Source organism: Mustela erminea, chromosome 12 (genome assembly GCF_009829155.1).
Source record: "Mustela erminea isolate mMusErm1 chromosome 12, mMusErm1.Pri, whole genome shotgun sequence".
Lineage (NCBI taxonomy): Eukaryota > Metazoa > Chordata > Mammalia > Carnivora > Mustelidae > Mustela > Mustela erminea.
Window position 1 is genome coordinate 82,103,459 of NC_045625.1, and position 18,347 is coordinate 82,121,805.

At 47.7% G+C, this 18,347-nt stretch overlaps 1 protein-coding gene across 1 annotated transcript in view; it reads right to left on the bottom strand.

The window, feature by feature from the left end:
• Positions 1–16,385, bottom strand: part of MAMDC2 (MAM domain containing 2) — a 140,563-nt gene extending 124,178 nt beyond the window's left edge. The window contains exons 1-2 of the mRNA XM_032307502.1: positions 15,899–16,385; positions 15,429–15,542 (exon numbers count right to left, since the gene is read on the bottom strand). Of these exons, the coding sequence (XP_032163393.1) occupies positions 15,429–15,542; positions 15,899–15,932 (148 nt within the window). The 5' untranslated portion in view covers positions 15,933–16,385. The remainder of the gene's footprint in view (positions 1–15,428; positions 15,543–15,898) is intronic.
• Between the last annotated feature and the right edge of the window lie 1,962 nt (positions 16,386–18,347).

Genomic DNA, 18,347 nt, shown 5'->3' on the forward strand with positions numbered 1-18,347 from the left:
CGCAAGCCCATTATGGGAAACAAGTCAGACAGAGAAAGACAAATACCACGTGACTGCACTTCTAAAAAAGAACCAAACAACAAGCTCACGGATACAGAGAACAGATTCGTGGTTACCAGAGGCTGTTGGCGGGGGGGAATGGGGGGAGGGGGTCAAAAGCTAAAAAAAGTTTTTAGCACAAATAAAATAATATATATATTTTTATATATAGTAATACATGTTTATATAATATAAAATTTATAAAATAATAAATATTATGTCTCTAGATGAGTGGCTTTTTATGATATTTTCTCTACTTCTGCACACAAGGCAGGGGGGCCTCACTAGCCCCAGCCTGACGCCAGGCCCTGGTGGATGATGTGGGGAGCACTCTGCGAGGGCACACAGGGGGTCCAGAGAAGGAAGAGACGTGGAGGCTAAACATCTAGAACCACAGTATAACAGGAGGGGAAACACACGTTCTACGTTCTCAAATAAGGCCAATCAAGCTGAAGAGCGGTGAGCGCTTTAAGAGAAGTTTCTTAACAATACAGTGACGGTGCATCGAGAGTGGTGAGGCAGGACGCACCCCACACCGAGCCTCGCTGCCCCCGCTCTGCCACGTCCAGCTGGATGACACCAGGCAAACCACTTCACCATGAGAGAGCCGTCTCCTCATCTGTGACCCGGAGGGAATGCCCTCCACTTCAGAGGGTGGTTGTGTAATGAGACAAAGCAACACATGTCACCCACACAGGGACTCCTGAAAAATGGCAACTGTGGGTCTAGTGGACTTTGGAAACACAGATTTAGTCTTGGTTACGACACTGGCCATCACATACCTCTATAGAGAGAAGGCTATGGAAATGCAACATGTTACGTGTATTTTCACAAGGATGCATGAGGACTATGGCCAGACAGTCATATCCATGATCTAGAAGCCTCTTTTCAAACTTCTTCAAGAGGTCCACACTGGACCTGTGTCACTCGCATTGTAAGAAAAAAAAATCTGTGATATGGGAGGATGTTTTCCGTGTGATCTGGAGTTTGATCACCATGACGGATTTCAGGGATCAGCTTGGCTTATCTCAGGGGAAGAGAAGAAGATTGAGACAAGCGTTTGAATAATCCACGCGCAACCAGTAGCAGGAGGAACTGGCCAGTTTTCTGAAAAATCACTCTCAGATCAGAGACCAGTGAAGGATTTACGCTTCACACGCACACACTCACACCTTCTTATTCATGTTTGGGCAGAGACTTAGAATTTCATTTCTAAATGTTCTCTATCCTTCCTTTGTTGCAGAAAGTGCTTTCTACACTTGTCAAAAGAAGAAAATACCATCCCATGTCTGCTAATGTATCTCCGATCTCCCAGAAGACACTCCTTCAAAGCCGCAGACAACGGGAAAGCTGGTAGCTCTCCATCACAGCGGAACCAAAGCATGAATAACTGAAAAATTCACCTTTCCTGTCGGACGCATCTGCCTAAACACGTCCTTGAGGAAAACACATCACTTACGGGGAATGTGATGCTTAGGCTCATCTGGTATCTCTTTTCACTTAACAGTCCTTCATACATTTGGCCTTCATACATTACTAAGGCAGCATCTTCACACTGACTAAGATTTGTTTATCCAACCATCAAATATTTATTGAGTGCCTTTCAGGCAGCAGACACTGCTGACCATGGGAGAATCCAAAGGGACACATACAGGACAGGCTCCTTGTTCTCCACACAGCTGGCAGTTTAACAGTCGACAGACAATATATACACAATGAAATACGCAAGAAAAATATCAGAGAGCTAATGTGCTCTAGCGAGAATTAAAATCAGACAAAGTGGTAGTGACCGTGAGGGGTCAAACTTGAGATAGGGTGCTCAGGGAAGGAGGCAACGTCTCAGCGGAGGCTGGGATGACAAGCAGGAGACAGCTAGGTGAAGGTCTTGGGAAGAGGGTACCACACATCCTCACCTACTTCATTTACCATGAATCATGTCCCGGGCTCCAGTAAATGGAGCTTGAGAATTGGGTACTGGGTGAGCCAAGGAAGGCTTCACAGGGACATGGCTTTGATCTTAGCCTCATTAGCATCTCTTCCAACTAACAGAGCTGTGAGCTCATTGCTGGTTCCTGGGGAAAGGGTGAAGAAATCTACCCTTCAAGTTTTGAGGACCAGAAGATCTGAATATAGTGGTGGGAGCTCTCTCTTCATTTCCACTTTATGGAAGCTGGCTTAGGCAGTGGGACATGGCATCAGTGTTGTGATAATGGCCCTCAGTGCCCCGAATGAATGAGGAACATCAAGCCTGAGGCTTGGAAGAGCGAGTCATGGAAGACTGAGGGCCAGTGAGATGGGGGGAGTAGAGTTCAACAGGCTTTTCCTAAATGGCTATCATCCTGAGACCAGGCTCTGGGGACACAAATCCTCAGCCTCAAGGGAGTTTAGGAGAAATATTTCACATGGATGATGGCAAAAGTGAGCAGGTGAGCTGCATCTGGCAAAGACAGAGGTGAAGAGGCTGGCTTGAGTAAAATGTTGGTCACAGTCAGCCTCATATGAGAGATTGGAATTCTAGTTACTCTTAGAGGGCGCCCAGCAGAACAGGGAGGCACTGGCTTGGGAGCACACAGACCTGGATCCAACCGATCTTTGCTCTGGCTGTGTGACCTTGGGCAGGCTGAATAACCTCGCCACTTACGCAGTGAGCCTCAGAAATCATACAAAGTTGTAACGAGTTTGGTTCAGAGACAATATGGGTGTGGTGCCTGCGACATACTAACCAATGGTCATTATTCGTATACCCTGGCCGAGCTTCTGACTGAGAAGTAATTTCCATACCATAGTCTCATGGCTCTGCAGAAGTGACTGATCACTTCAGAGCTGAACACCGACCCACTCAGCATGGTGTCTGTCAGGCCCTTGCATTTTACTAGACAGATACAGCATCGTTGGTCTAGGGCTGTGCTTTGACTGTTGGCTACTCAGGATCCTGTTTTTATTTAGTCAAAGCTCAAGACCGGAAAGCATGCCTTTCTTTGGCTAAGCGAGAAAGTTTTGTCAACGGTTCAGTTCTTGCCCGAAGTGCCAGGTTGCGGAGTCCAGAGAGCAGTGAAGGGGACTGATCACAGCTCTCACAGCCTCCAGGAAGCCATCTGTCACCTCCTCTTACCTACATGATGTCATCCTTGCCAGCTCTTGTTAACCTCTGAATTCCTAGGGTTGTTTACATTTTCCTGGTCATGCTCTAGTCTCAGCAACACATGAGATAGTTATTGTTCGTATATCTTATTTCTTCTAGTAGTATCTGGAGGGCAAGCACCTTTACTAGTCTTTGCCTAGTGCAGGTAGACAAATGCCAAATGAATAAAATAAAGCTAAAGGACTCACTCTGAATAATAGGCCATAGACTCTCATTATACGGTGGTGTCTTAAAACACGTGTTCACATCCCACAGAACAGACTTTGGAAAAGTTAAAACAAACTCTCTGACCCACAGTGTCTTGGCTGTGAAGAGTCTCTTGGTCACTGGGTTGTTGTTAGAATTAAATGAGAGCTGTGTGTTCCTATCCCTCAGGTCAACAGACATCACCCATTATAGAAGGAGCAGACAGAGAGACATGAGCTCACCATCTGCCTGTATCCCAAGGGTTTCGTTGACATTCAATTTGTATGGTGTCTCCTGCTTACGTCTTTACCCATGTGAGTCCCTAATGTCTTTTGTAAACCCCAACCAGGCAAACATTACATTTTCTTTTCTTCTCTCTCTCTCTCTCTCTTTTTTTTTTTTTTTTTTTTTTTGCATGAGATACTTGACTTCTTTTCAAAACAAGACCAATAAGGTTATCAAGAAACACAAGTTCTGCTGGAATTTGTCCAGAGAATGCCGGGCAGCCGTGGGATGCTGTAAGTGGGAGATTCTCAGAGGAGTTCCCAAAGTAATCTCATTTAGAACTTGGAACAAGACAGGAGTTCTGCTGTACCAGGGCCCTGTGCCATTTCTAAAGAAAAAGATTAATTTTTATATTTCCTCAAATTAGCATGTATTTGGTGGCAGGGCCCTTGTGTATGGAAGATTCTAGAAGAAATAATGTCCTTACTTAGTCCCCTTGGTCATTCATATCAGAACTCAAGTAGAAAGGTTTCTCGCCTCACAATGTAGTGAAAACGAATAAATATATAACTGCTGTCTCCTTCACAGAACATAGATGGGAACCAGAAAATCTGTTACAAAAAATGGCCCTGCCACCCAGGAACTCTGTGTCCTGCAATTTACGTGACTTCAATTTGCCTCACTTTCTTCGACCCTAAAACGACGGTCAAGATAAGGCTCAACTCACTGAGGTGTTGAGAGAATTAAATCAGTGAATAACATCAAACATACGGAACAGTACATAAATGAGAGTATTCCTCCATAAGAGTTAGCTATTATTATAACTACTATTATCATTTCTATCTCTTTAGATAGAGAGGTCTCTTTAAGACATGAGACCAAGAGAGAGTAGGAAAAGAAAAGGAAAATAGCAGAGTGGTTATTTTCTTAGTCTTTGGAGACAAATGGAGGTGAGCGTCCTGACTTCATCAATTCCTTGCTCTATGACTTTGGAATGTAAACAAAAATCTACAAACCCGCTTTGTTTGTCATGAGTGTCTTCCTCACTGGGTCATTGTAAAAATTCGGTGAGATTACCCATGCAGGCATCCAGCACATTGTTTGGCATATAACAATTGCTCAATAAATGTTACATAAGATAATTGCTGTTATTCATTTTTCTACTAGATTTTTTGGCCAACATAATCACCCGGTGCTCAGTAATGCTTGCAAATACCACTTTGGTCTATAAGGTGTTTTTTTTTTTTTTTTTTTTTTTTAAATACTCTGAAATGAGATCTAAGGATAACAATAAAACAAGATCACTGATGTGTCCATTCTTAAAAGATTTAAATAATATGTGGCAGGCACCATCCTCAGCTTCTGGCTAAGGGTTAGTACATTGATGGCAAGTCACTCTGGAGTGCACCCCCGGGTTGGTGATGGAGAGACTCAAAGGACATCGGAACACTGAGTCCCTGCCACTCACTCTGCAGTCCTTTTCCTTCGTCAGATGTCTACGAGGAAAAGTTCTTAAATCATTGGAGGCTCAAATGCAGCATCTTTTGTGCATGACCGTGATTCACTGCCCATTTGAACAGAAAAACAGTGAGTACTGTTTTTCCAAGACTTATTAATTTTCTAAGAATTCTTAGACTCCTAGGCTAATATTACGCTCAGCAAGCTGTCCCTCGTAAATGTATCTACACTTATTTCATGACAGGGACATAGTCACAAAATTATGAATGACTTCCTGATAACCAAGACGACAAATGAATGGAGTCGATTAAAAATATAAGCCATTTGCACCCTGTTCCATCTTCCAGCAATTTTTCGTGTGAGCAGCTGTGTTTGTGGGGAGGCAGAGGCTTGACGGATATTCGGAGGGACAGAGAAACTTTCTTAGCAACTGAGCTGTCCACTTTCAGCTGTTACACGAACAGGTCACCTTCATCCTGTCTCAAAAGATGCTTAATAGCATACTTGACAGACAAGAGGGCCCCCTGGCTCAAATTTGAACCTGACATTGCTGGTAATTATTGATATGCTTCTTAAATGGAGGATGCTCTAAAAGCCTACGGTTTATGCTTTACAACTGCCTGAGTTCCCCTTTAAATTCAGCACCCATATATATGCCATATATATATATATATATATATATATATATATATATATATATATACACATATACATATGGAAAGCAAAGTAGTCCTAGTCCACAAGCCCAAAATTAAAAATGAATCATACTTCATGTCAATACTATGCATGTTTAGGTAGGTTATCTCCAACATCATTTCTTTTTTATTATACAACAGTTAGTAGAGAACCGTGTATATGCAGTTTGTTGACTTTTTATGTTGACAACAAAGATGAAAATCTGCAGAACTAACATATAACCTAGGATATATTTGGATTTTTCCCCCCAGTTATTTCTAAGTATCAAATGTGAGTTCCAAAGGGTCTGTTCTTCAGTGTTGATTCTTTAAAAACAAAACAAAACAAAACAAGATACTAATGTTTAACTCACATTGTCCTCATCAGAACTTGTGGAAAAGAGAAATAGTCTTCAGGGACAACAGTGTGATTTCAGAGTCAGGATTTGTAATGGAAAGCCAAAGGGCTTCTGCAAAGCTTGTATTTTAAAATGGACTCATGCATGGTCCTAGCACCCGTCAAAAGAAAGTGCTCTAGTCTATTATCCATTTTTAATAAAGTCACAGGCATAGAAGAAACCTGTAGAAGCTTAAAAAAAAGAAATCTTCAGTTATAGTTTCAGACAAGATGGTCTTAGTCATAAAATGTTAGTAAGCAAAGAAGGTAGTGTCTCTGTGAAGTTAAGACATATTAAAGTCATCTTCATTATAAGCGTGGCCCCAAATAACACTTTGGTTCTCCTTGGCAGTGAAGCAAAAGTGTTTCAAATAAGGAATGGAAATTTTTCTTAGCACAGAGCTAAGTTCTCTATCACACCACCGTACAGCAACACCGCCATTCTGTTAGGAGTCACAGAACAAGTACGTACCAACTGGCTCGTCTGGCAGGGCAACTGGCTTTCAAAAACACATTTATCTGTGTACTCTTTCAATTCCTTCCCTGTAGGGATGGATGAATCCGAAGTTGAAGAGTACTCCTTAAGACGGCCAAAGTATTTTAGGTCAAGCTATAAATGTTTCCTGACGTCCTCTGCCAAGATTACGCTGAGGACTGAGAAGAGAACCCTTAAAATGGTTCCAAAAGTAAACTCTCATGTGCTATGGAAAAAAGAAGTAAATCTCCTCATCTCTCTGCTTGATGCCTGTTTGATGCCAAAGGCTCACCACCACCAGGCAGGGGCCCGAGAGGTAGTTGAGACCAGGACCCCCGGAGCTGGGATGCTGGGATATCGCCACTATTTGCACAGGTCTTCCACTAGCTCTAGAAAAGCATGCATCTTGCAAGTCTGTCCTCCTTGGCCTTGACCTCTGCATGTACAAAGGCACCACTTCTGATAGGAGGGAGCCCATGGCCAAGAGAAGCTCAAGTCTTCAGAGCCAGGTAGGCTGGGCTCCATATCTTGATTCTCCAACTGGGTTGCCCTGGGCCTGTGACCTTAATTTCTCTGTACCTCACTCCTTCTCATCTGCAGACAATGTGGTTATAAAGGACAATATCTACCCTCAGGATTGTTGTGAAGGTCAGAGATAAGGCCAACAAACATCCTTGGCAGGCACCATGAACTGCTACCTGCGGATCACAGAGCCGGGCTATGTAGGGAGCTACCATGTAACTATTCCAGTAGATTTCATGCCACACTGCTCACCAGGAACCACTCTTATAACACAAAGCGAATATGAGATGCTGTTAAAATTCCCTTAGAACCAAAGATTCCCCTATCACTTATAAAAGGATTGCTTTTGTGTTTTAATAAGCACATTCCAGGACGCATTAAAAGTCCCACAGATTCAGCCCAAGCTCCTACATCCTCTGCATTTACAGTAGAAAATAAACTTTACACATTTTGAAGTTGACCTCAAGTGTTCCTGAGCCATTGGGTGGAGGGCTCTTGGGTAGCATGGGTCTGTGAGATCTCCACCTTCTCAACATTTTCTGAATTGTCAAAGTTGGAAAATGGGTCCAACACAGGGGTAGTGAGGATGTCTCCCCACCCTGCTTCTCTCCAGAAATGTCTTTCTTACTGGTCCTTTCCTCTCATTCCATAAGCAAACGCCAGTCTCCTCTTCTTAGAAAACAAAGCAAAACAAAACAAAACAAAAAACAAAAACCTTTCATCTCACATTTCTCGGTAGGTCTGGTTGAACTTCGCTCTAAGAAAGGGAGAACACCCAGCTTTCTCTGCTGAGATTTCCCTGCTCTCGGCATTTCCCCTTCACACTTCCACCACGGTGTTCTGTTCCGGGGCTGCCCTGGGCCCCGTTGGTCACATGCTCCTTCTGAAACTCCCAACTGCTTCGGCCTTTGTGACGGTGAAGGTACTTCCCTGATTCTCTTCACCTGTGCCTGATTCCCCCTGTGCCTCCCCTTCTACCACCCCCTTCAGATGGCCAATCCTCACGTCGAGTTTAGGCCCCGCCCTCACCCTGCTGTTGTTAACCACTTTGTACTTTCTCCTTGGGTCATCTTATTCCTGCTCAAGGTTTCAACCACTGTCTTCTCCCGCAGTCCTGCCCAGACTGGACCTGACCTTCCAATTCTGGCATCAGTGACCTCCACCTGGGTGTTTCCCATGCAACTCAGAATGGAACACATCTCCTGCCCTACTGTGATACCACTCTTGAAATCCCTCAACTGTAGGCACGGCCAAGCAACTGCCCAACTCGAAGCAGCTGCCCAACTCATCATTCCCAGCCTCCTCAATCATCAAGGCCTGTCAACTGAGTCTCCTTTCTGGTGTTTAATTTACTCCCTTTCATTCTTACTACCACTGTCGCACTTCAAGCCCTCATCGTCTCTCAGCTGGACCACTGGCCTGTCCCCTAATCAGGCTCCCCAGTCTTATTTCCCTCCAATCAGTGCTCCTCACAGCCACGAGACTGGACAGCTGGCCACATCAGTACTCACACTCCAGAGGACAGGCAGGTCCAGCAGGCCAGTAACGAAGTCACACAAATGGTTCCTCCAGAAGGGTCTTGGACTACACTTTGTATCTCTTTATTCTTGTCCAAACAGAGCTCTCTAGACTTCCTGATGATTCAGAAAGCCGGTAACTTTCCAATAAATTCCTTTTTTGTTTAAATAGCCAACCTAGCCTCTTTGCAGTGAAGATACTTGACTAATGTATAATTCCGTTTGCTCTCTACCATAATTATAGATTTGTGTTCCCTCCTATGGGTCTATGGCTGCCAAGGGCAGGGACCATGACCATGACCATGTATGTATTCCCAGGCCTCTATGTATGCCAACTACTAACATAATTCCTGATGGATTTTAGTTACTCAAATGTGCATTAGTAGAATGAATATCCTTAGATGAGTTTTCTGTAAAACGTATGATTCATTCATGATACTATGAAGTTATAGTACATTTTGTTTTATTGTCTTATTCTTAGCCTCAGAATCCCCTCCAAATACAAATAACATTCAGACAAAGTAGAGAAGACAAATATTCTGACAGATCTCACCAAATCAATCACAAGCTCAATCCTTTGGTTTTCTCATTAGCAAGAGCCATATGCAAGGGCCTTGTCTAAGAGCAGACAAATATCTCTACCTGCTTTTATCCATCTATTGCTGGTGGTTTACACTTGAGTTCCTTAGAAAAAAACAGCTTCCAAAAGCTAGCTCGAAGTCTGATAATCTTTTGCTAAAAATACTTTACAGACCAAGCAGCCTCCCTCCCAAGGTTGCATTGTGCTTGTTTGTGATGGCAGAGGATCAAGGACTCAGGTAGCCCTGATGAGCCAATGATCCAAGGGTGATTTGTTCCTTGGAATGTCCGAGATGGAACAGACCACCTGTGGGTCAGGCAAGCTGAGACACTGCTTCCCCGTTATACTTGGAAATGACAACACTAGCTTCCAAAAGTCTTTGAAGTCCTATGGCAGGAAGGAGTATTAACACAACCTCTTTTACTACAGGGGAAAATGTCAAAGGTTCTCTCTCTCCCCCTGTCTCTCTCCTATCACTCTCAATAAGGGTTTTAGAGATTGATTAAATTCTAAGTGTTTGCTGATAGCACAAGCTGTTTATCAGGTATTGTGGGGAGGATGTGATCCCTGTTCTCAAAGACGTAACACCCTGGCCAAGTGAAGGCGTGGGGACCTGACAAGGAGTTGTTAACGAGGAGACACATGGTGGGGAGTGAAGAGGGCCAGGGGAAGGGAGATGTTCATCTGCCAGAGAAACTCAGGGAATGTTTCAAGAAAGAGCTGGACCTTCAGGCATGGGTAAGGGTAGGATTTCGATAGGCCCAGATGGAGCAGGGAATCAAAAGCAGAATATGGATGTGGAGAACAGTGCAGAGAGAGCAAAAGGCCAGAAAGTAAATGGCATGATGATGAACAGCACATTGGGGATTCATGGGAGGAAAGAGCAGATTTATAATTTGCGGCAAATCACGAGAGGCTTTGAGTGCCGCACTAGGCAGTCTGCATTTTCTTGTGGGCAACTCATAATCAAAATTATTATCAAATTTTTTCTCCTAACACATGGTAACCACAGCTGACTTGCACAATTATGAGAAGGGAAACATCCTAAAACTCCTTAGGTGCCTTGTGGGGGATGAGGGCAGGAGCAGGGTAGCCACTTCCTATTGCGTGACTCTAATTTGAGTAGGGAAAAACCCAGATGCGGTGTTGGCTTTGACAGGAAGGGGGTTGGCCAGACAGAGCCTCTGTCCAAAGAAATCAATCAAGGCATGGAGGAGTAGGCAGATATAACCAGCCCAGGGAGGTTAAATCCCAAATGGAGGGGCAAGGTAAGAGAACCCAAGAACCCAAACTGATTGATAGGGAGGCCAAGGGGTAGGGCCCAGCCCAAAAGCTTGGGGATGGGAGATCCATTTGGCTAGGGGTCTTCTAAAGACTTGATGCCACCCATCAGACAGATACTTATCTTTAAGGGGGCAGAATGAACCAGAAGCACACATGAAAATGGATAAGGGCTTTTTAATCATCCAATACTAGATACAGCAAACTCATCCATTCAACAAATATTTATTGAGCATCTACTATGTGCCAGGCCCTTTTCTACATGCTGAAGATTGCAGGCAGGTAGGATGCTGACACATCTGAAAGAGTGAGTCAATACGCAGTATGGTGTAAAACATCGTGGACTGTGGGTTTGGTAGGGCCAAAGCATGTACCTCTGGAATTCGTTTTCTACCATATGTATGAAATATAATTAATTCTCTGATAGAGACTTTCCAACATTTTATAATTAATACAGCAAAGCCTCGGGGTCCAGGACCCATGGAGACAGGGATGTTAGGAAAGGGACAGCAAAGCTGGAGCAAAAGCTAAGAGGAGAGCCAGACACAAGGCCCTGTCCCAGGCTGCACTGCCTTGGTTCATGACCATGACTGCCAGCCTGTCTGGGCCCCCGTGTGCTCCTCTGTAAAATGAGGAGTTTGCACTGAACCATTTCCAAAGCCCAGTTCTAGGATCTAGTATCCCAGGGAGGGCCAGGGCAGAGCTAAACTGGGCTCAGGCTCAGCACATGAGAGCTCTGGTCAACCTGAAAGCGGGAACCAGGACAGCCCCCGGGAATGGCCTGGGATACTGCAGGAGTATCTTCAGCCATTCGCTGGGGTTGACATGCAAGGGTTGACATGACATCGACATGACCAGGTTAGTGCTGCTCTCCAGTCTCTACACAACACAGGGGTGTGTTTCTCCTTAGAGAGCACCGGGAGACCAATATGCAGAGGCAATGCAGGTCCAAGCTGGCCACGGGGAGGCGGTCGATCCCCCAGAGCCAGGAAAGGAGCTATAATTCACAAGTAGGGAAGACTGTTCCCCCTCTTCCAGGAAGGCCACTTGGGATCCCAGCCAGACTTTTGGCTCTATCTGAAATACCAGTTTCAAGACAGAGCACAGAACCAAAACTCAGGTGGCCAAGTAACCGAAAGTGTCTTCAAGAGAGAAGGAATGGGTTTGGATAAAGAAAGGGGGTTCAGAAAGTCATATGTATGTGATTTTAGCACTCTCCACCATGTCCCCCACTTCACCCCCTCATTGTGCCAAGCCTCATAGCCAGCCTTCCTGCCTCAGATAGCATCACTTGCTCCAAGGTACAAATACCATCCGGACTCTTCATTATTAGGCAATTTCTAAAACCTCAGCCCCCACCGTTGTACAAAAAACCACATTCTCTACCACAAGTGTTTTGAATGTCCTTGATTCCTGCCTAGTCACCGGACACGGACACGTTTCTGTATTTATCTTCCTTTACCAGGTGGCTTTCGTGTGCCAAACTGCCAATTAAGGACTACCATCTGCATTGGGTTTTTACCTCTCTCTCTTCCTCGGTTCCTCCAACAGCTTCCATATAGAGTCAGGTTGAAGGTGCCAGGCCAAGGTGTCCAAAACTTAAAGAGAGGAGCCAAGTTGCCCGATGACTCATCTGATGGTGACTCTTCCACTATAAGGTCAACTTAATGGGCTCCAAGAGTTCTCAGCCCAAGGGCCTCTGCCCCCACAGCTGGCACTGGGGAAATGGAATCCACAGTCTTGATCTCACCTGAGGACTACTGCCCAAAGGGCTTCCCATAGTCTCTGAACTGTGAATGGACAAACAAGGGTTTTTCTGAGGGTGAATGAAAGAATAAAGAAGATTTTCATGGGATTCAATGGACCTCTTGTTTCCCGGATTTCATTCAAACCTAAAATTTAGAAGTGAATTCAAATTTGAGTCTAACATAATTTCACTTCCCATGACAAATCAGAGGAGATAAAATATTCAACTGGGCCACTGTTGGCAAATCTAGAAACTAGAAGGGGCTGGGTTGCTGCTTCCGGTCACCTGTCACCCCCTGTTTCTGGGGGCACCCTCCACTCTGCTACACAGCCTAGGCAAACGTCACTGGTCGCAGCTCAGCCATCCTGTGCCCAGTGGAGATCAGTATTTCAAGATGGCTATAAGCTACAGACATTGGAATTGAAACTGGAGATTGTTAGAGACCTGATACTCCGCATAAGCCAAGAAGAGGACCTCAAATATAATTTGGGGCAGCTGAGGAGACCTTTCAAGAAGGGGACCTACCTAACTACCCCAGATTTGATTTTCCTGTGATGAAATTCTAATTTGAAGATCTGTTCCCCTACTTAAGTCCCTGCACTGGGCTGTAGCATTGTTCTCTCCACGAGCATGTTAACCTAACAGAGAAAGTGACATCTGTATTCCAGTACTCGTGGGCAAAAGATTCTGAAACCTACAACTTTCTACGGTGGATCCGACACACAGAGGAGGATGAAACCAGTTTCAGAAGGTCTCTGCAGCAAGGTGAGGGAAATGTGTAGAGAGGCTTGGGAACAGCTTGCCTCACTGCCTGCCGCCTGTGATGATTTTATCATCTTTAATTTACCAATGTGGAAATGGGTTTATAACGGAAATTCTTCGTGTTGGCCTCTCAGCACGCACCCAGAGCTGCTGGCACACACCACACTGCCCCTCTGGAGGGCGCTTGCTTATGTCCAAGTTCTGGCCTTTGAAAAACACTGTATGAGAGGGACCGAGACCACCCGGCCTCTTCTGCCTGGAGTGCTCAAAGAATGAATTAACTTTCCCCAGCCAAGCCAGTAGTCCGGATCCTGAGCCAGAAAGCAGTGGCCGTTAGAAGTTAGAAAGCAAGCAAAAAGAAAAGCAACAGTGCTCCCATTATAGTATTAAGCCATAATCACCTTTTCCTACAATCATCTTCCTGTTTTCCCAGAAGGGGCACTGGTTAACTGCCACTCTGGGGCAGAGGTGCAGCCCAGCGCTTCCTGTGGGTCTGGAAGTCTGGAAGTCTGGAAGGCAGGGAGCTCGGGCGGGCTGTGGCACGTCCCCTGACCCAGGAGCAGCCTGGGAGTGCCACCATGCTGGGGGGCGGGGGCTCAGAGACTAAGACTCCTGGATGAAGGGGGATGTTAATTTCCTTTCTTTGGGGCCAGGACCAGGGTGAGGCAGGAGAGGTGTGTAGGGACTAAGATTAAAGGAGGTTTTCACTCTCAGGGTCACCTAAGTGTCTCTTTCTTCCCAGTCCAGCCCTGCTCAGGTCCCCTAGTGCTGGGGGATGTGTGTGTGTGTGTGTGTGTGTGTGTGTGTGTGTGTGAATGTGCACTGTGGTCAGTGGTTCTCAAACATGGTCTCCAGACCAGCAGCAGCAGCCACAGGTAGGGACTGGTTTGAAATGCACATTCTCAGGCCCCATCCCAGACCCACAGAATGTGACACTCCCAACAACCTGTGTCTTTATCTCGAACACCAGGTAACTCCCAAGTGGCTGGAGTCTGCCAAGCACAGGGCTGGAGAATAACGCTCTCTGAAGCCCGCCCCATGGCCCGTGGGGGGTGGTCTCTCAAAATGCTTCACCCACAGCAGGAGCAGGGAAAGACTGGGGGTGGCAAGATGATAGGGACCTTCCTAAGGCCATCGGCAGGGTAGGGATCCCTCAGATAACAAATCAGGAACCGCTTTCCCCCCAGCGTTCCCCAAGAAAACTGTCCGTAGTAAAGACCTGGCAACTGTTGGCAATAAGGCTGCTACTGAGCTCGACCCTGCCCGTGGCTTCCCCTTAGCCAGGCAGCCCCCGAGCCAGGGGCTAAGTGCCACTGTGTGTCAGGGGCCAGATATTCAGACATTCTGAGATTGTGATGCCCTCCTTTGTAAATGGGGCTACCATCACCCACGTGTGAGGGGCCGAGAAGCTAGTGCACACGCAGCCCGACACAAGTGTGGGGCAGAGCAGACTGGTGAGAGGTCCTCCACGCTGAGCAGGGGTTCTGGGCTCCGCCCTCCTCCAGGGAGCCCGCTGGGATGCCTTGGGGACTGAGGACAACTCAGAAGGGAAGGAGGTTAGCCAAGCTCCTTTAAGCTACAGCGTTTTTAAAAGGCTATTCCCCAGCCCAAATGGCCTGGGGCACCAAGCTTCTAAAAGTAAGGAGTGAAGGAAAGGAAAGAAGGGGCTCCCTGGACTTGCCTTTGGGCGCTGAGAACTGCTTGTTTTTTTACCATATAATATAGGGTAAGAAGAAACATCTAAAGACCCACATTTAAATTGTCACCAGAACCCAAACAGTATGTAGTGGTGAGACAGTGACCCACACCCGCCAGCCCAGTGACCTCGGGCGCACAGTCATGGACTCGGTTTCCTCTTTTGCCAAGTGCTGGATGACAGATCCACGGGCAGCAAGAGGATGCAGTCACACTTAGCACACTTAGGCGTGACATAAACACGAGGGCTTAGCACTCAGGTCGTTCTCAGAACTGCGAACCCCTTCTGCAGTGTGGGGTGAAGACTAGCCCCCATGGGACTTGCCCAGCTCCTGAAGACTCTACTGAGTAAGAAGAGGGGCTGATGACAGGCCCTCTGCACGCAGCTTGTGGGTGACAATCAGTAGCAGCGGCCCCTTTCTCCCGGACTTTAGGAAGTGCTGGGGGTGGGGGAGGGCAGACATTCTCAGAGCTTCTCCGCCCCGCCCCCGCAGGTCAGGTAAACAAAGGACGCCCCGGCCCCCCCCCAACCCCCCCCCCCCCCCCCCCCGCCCAGTCCTCCCCGGCCCTGTGTGCAGCGCAGTTGAGAGTTGGAAGGAGGTTCCATGACTCACGCTTCTCCTCCGGAGGGGATTTAACTCCAAGATAACATTGCCCTTGAGAAAAGGCCAACCAGCAAGGAGGAAAGTTCACCTCCGAGGCCCCCCTGGGCCCGGGAGCCCCCTTACCTTCCTCGTTTAAAATCCAGGGCAGGAACGCGTATACCGAGTCAAAGCCACAGGTGTTTTCTTCAAAGGCGCAGGACCCGGCGGGCAGGTCCAGAGCACCAGCAAGCTGCAGGGCTGCGGGCACAAGACGAATTTCAGTTCGGGATAGGGCTGGGAGCATCTGCACCAACTCGGGGCGCCCGGGGCGTGGGAAGGGGGAGGGGGCCCTAGGTTAAAGTGAGAGGCGTGCACGCGGGAATGGCTGGAGAAGGAGGCATTACTACCCCCTTCCCCTCCCCGGCGCTGCCAATGCACGGCCCTACGACCACCCCCACTGCCACCCCAGACTCAGGAAGGGGGTACGGCTATCGAAAAGTTCGCGGAGGCGCCCTCGGATGGCCCGGCCCAGGACAGGGAGCCCCGAGCATGGGGGCTGCGGGAGCGGGTCACGAGGGCGCCCCCCGGGGGTCCCCCTGGGTCCTTGCACTTACCTTGCATCGCCAAGAGGACGGCGCTTAGCAGCATGGTCGCGCTTCAGGGAAGAAGGGCGCCCGGGAAGGGGTGCAAGCTGCCAGCCCGCTGGGACCCGCGGCTCCGGTGAACCGGAGCGGGGACGCCGGGGACCCGGGGAGGGAGAAGTCGCGAGGCTGAGCGTGCACTTGGAGCTGCCCAACTTTGCGGAGCGGCTCGGGAAGCTGCGCGGAAAGCTGGGGGTGCTTGACTGGAGCGCGGGCTGCGGGTCAGAGAGCGTCCCGAGTGAAGCCGGCTCGGCGCACAGCTGGTCCCGGGGAGGATGGGGCTGGGCGGGAAGGAGACAATTGCACACTTTTTGAAAAACCAGCAAGGACTGGCCGGGAGAAGAGAGGTCGGGATGCAGCGCCTCGGCTCAGGGTTTTAAAGCTTGGGACCAGACCCCTTGCAGACACTTGGAGGGGGCAGGCCTTTGAGCAGCCCCTCCGATGGGCCGGGACTGGAGGCGCCCCGCCCCGCCCATCGGCGGTGGGAACCAGCTTATTTCTGGGGACAGCTTCCCCGCATCTGGCACACCAGAACTGAAGGGCTGGCCCTAATTTTAACTTCTCCCCAGAATGGAAAAGGGTGGAATTCTCCTAGGAAAACCTAGAAGAGAACTTGGAAACTGGTGACATAAGCTTTATATCTCAGGAGTGGCGCGTTCATGGCCCAGTAATGCTAAGCCTGGAGTACCCCCCCCCTTTTTTTAAGCAGTGGAATGTCTGGCATGCCTGGTGCTCAGCATTCCCTCTGTCCGGTAAAATGGGGGCATTCCTCCTCTCCAAAGAGCCATGATAAATTAGTAGTTTTCTAAATTGGCATGTGGGGGAGGGGGTGGTGATGTCAGGTAGGAGGTTACTGTGAGTGCTTTGAGCACTAAGGGGGTCTTTAAAAATATTCTCTGATAAGAAAGGACGTGAGGGTGAATTTTTTTTTTTTTTCCTTAATGGTCTTTACGATTTTGTGCAGGGATTTTTTTTCCTAGGGCAATGGTTCTCAAACTTGAGGGTGCTTCAGAACCCCCTGGGGGGTCCCACCATCAACGTTTCTGATTTGGTAGAAGTGGGTTGGGTCCCAGAGATTCTGCACATTCTTGTCAGGTTTCCAGATGCTGATGCTACTAGTCCGGGACCATGCTTTGAGAAGACCTGGTCCATCGAACTCCTCTTCAACCATCAAAGCCCTGTTCACATGCCTTCACTTGGTTACCAGCCTCTCCTGGCTTTCCTTGGCCTTCAATGGCAGCTCCTTCTCCATATCCTGTGCTGTTTCTTTATGTCTATCCGCCCCCCGAACACTGGAGTGCCTCCAAGCTCTGTCTTTTTAGCTCTTCTCCCCTCCATAATTCCATCCGGCTTCATAGTTTGTAACACCAACTATATAGACTGATAAATCCCAAATTAATCTTTCTAGCCCAGACTGCTCACTGACTCCAAACTCTTCTCCCTCATGGCCACCTCAACATTTGCATTTGGATGTTTAATAGCTACCTCACACTTCACAGGTCCCAACATGAACACTTTTGAGTCTTCCCTGAGCCTGCCTCCTCTTGTGTTTTTATCTCAGTAAAAGGAAGCTTTCTCCCCCACTTGCTACAAGTTGTTCTTGACTTCTTTCTCTCAAGACATTACAAAACTCCGTCCATTTAGGATTCCAAACACAGCAGATGCTGAGCACACTCCTTGCCCGTGGCGACCGCCCTCATCTAAATGGCCATCGTTAGCTGGGGAGGCTACAGGAGCCTCTAAGGGAAGTGTCCCCGACTCTCCTGCCTTGTTGACCTGTGCCCCATTCCTAACACAGCCATCAGGGGCATCGTTTTAAGACAGAAATCGGGCCATGTGGCATGTCATTCCTTGGCTCCCGACTTGCAACAGCTTCCCAAATCAGCAAATCAAAACCCAGTCTTCATGGGCACCCAGGTGGCTCCGTTGGTTAAGCATCTGATTCTTGATTTTGGCTCAGGTCACGGTCTCAGGGTTGTGAGACGGAGCCCTGTGTTGGGTCCCATGCTCAGCATGGAGTCTGCTTAAGATTTTCTCTTCCGTCGCCCCTGCCTCCTGGTTGCCTGTGCTCTCTCTCGCTCTCTATCTCTGAAACAAACAAACTGGTCTTCACAAAGACCTACTAGGTCCTACAAGACCAGCCTCATCCCCTCGTCTGTCTGATCTCATCTGTCCTGCTTACAGGCTCAGTCACATTGCCCTCTTGGCTAGTCTGCAGACACAAGGTACCCATCCTCCCAGAATTTGCACTGGCTGTTCCTTCAGCTTGAAATGCTCTTCCCTGAAGATCCACATGACTCACATCCATCCTGCCTTCAGGTCTTTATTCCCTGGTCACCTTCAGTATCAGAAATTCAACAGCCTTCTCTCTAATAAGAAAATGCCTCTAATAAGAAAAATGCCCCAGGATCCTTTGCGAAAT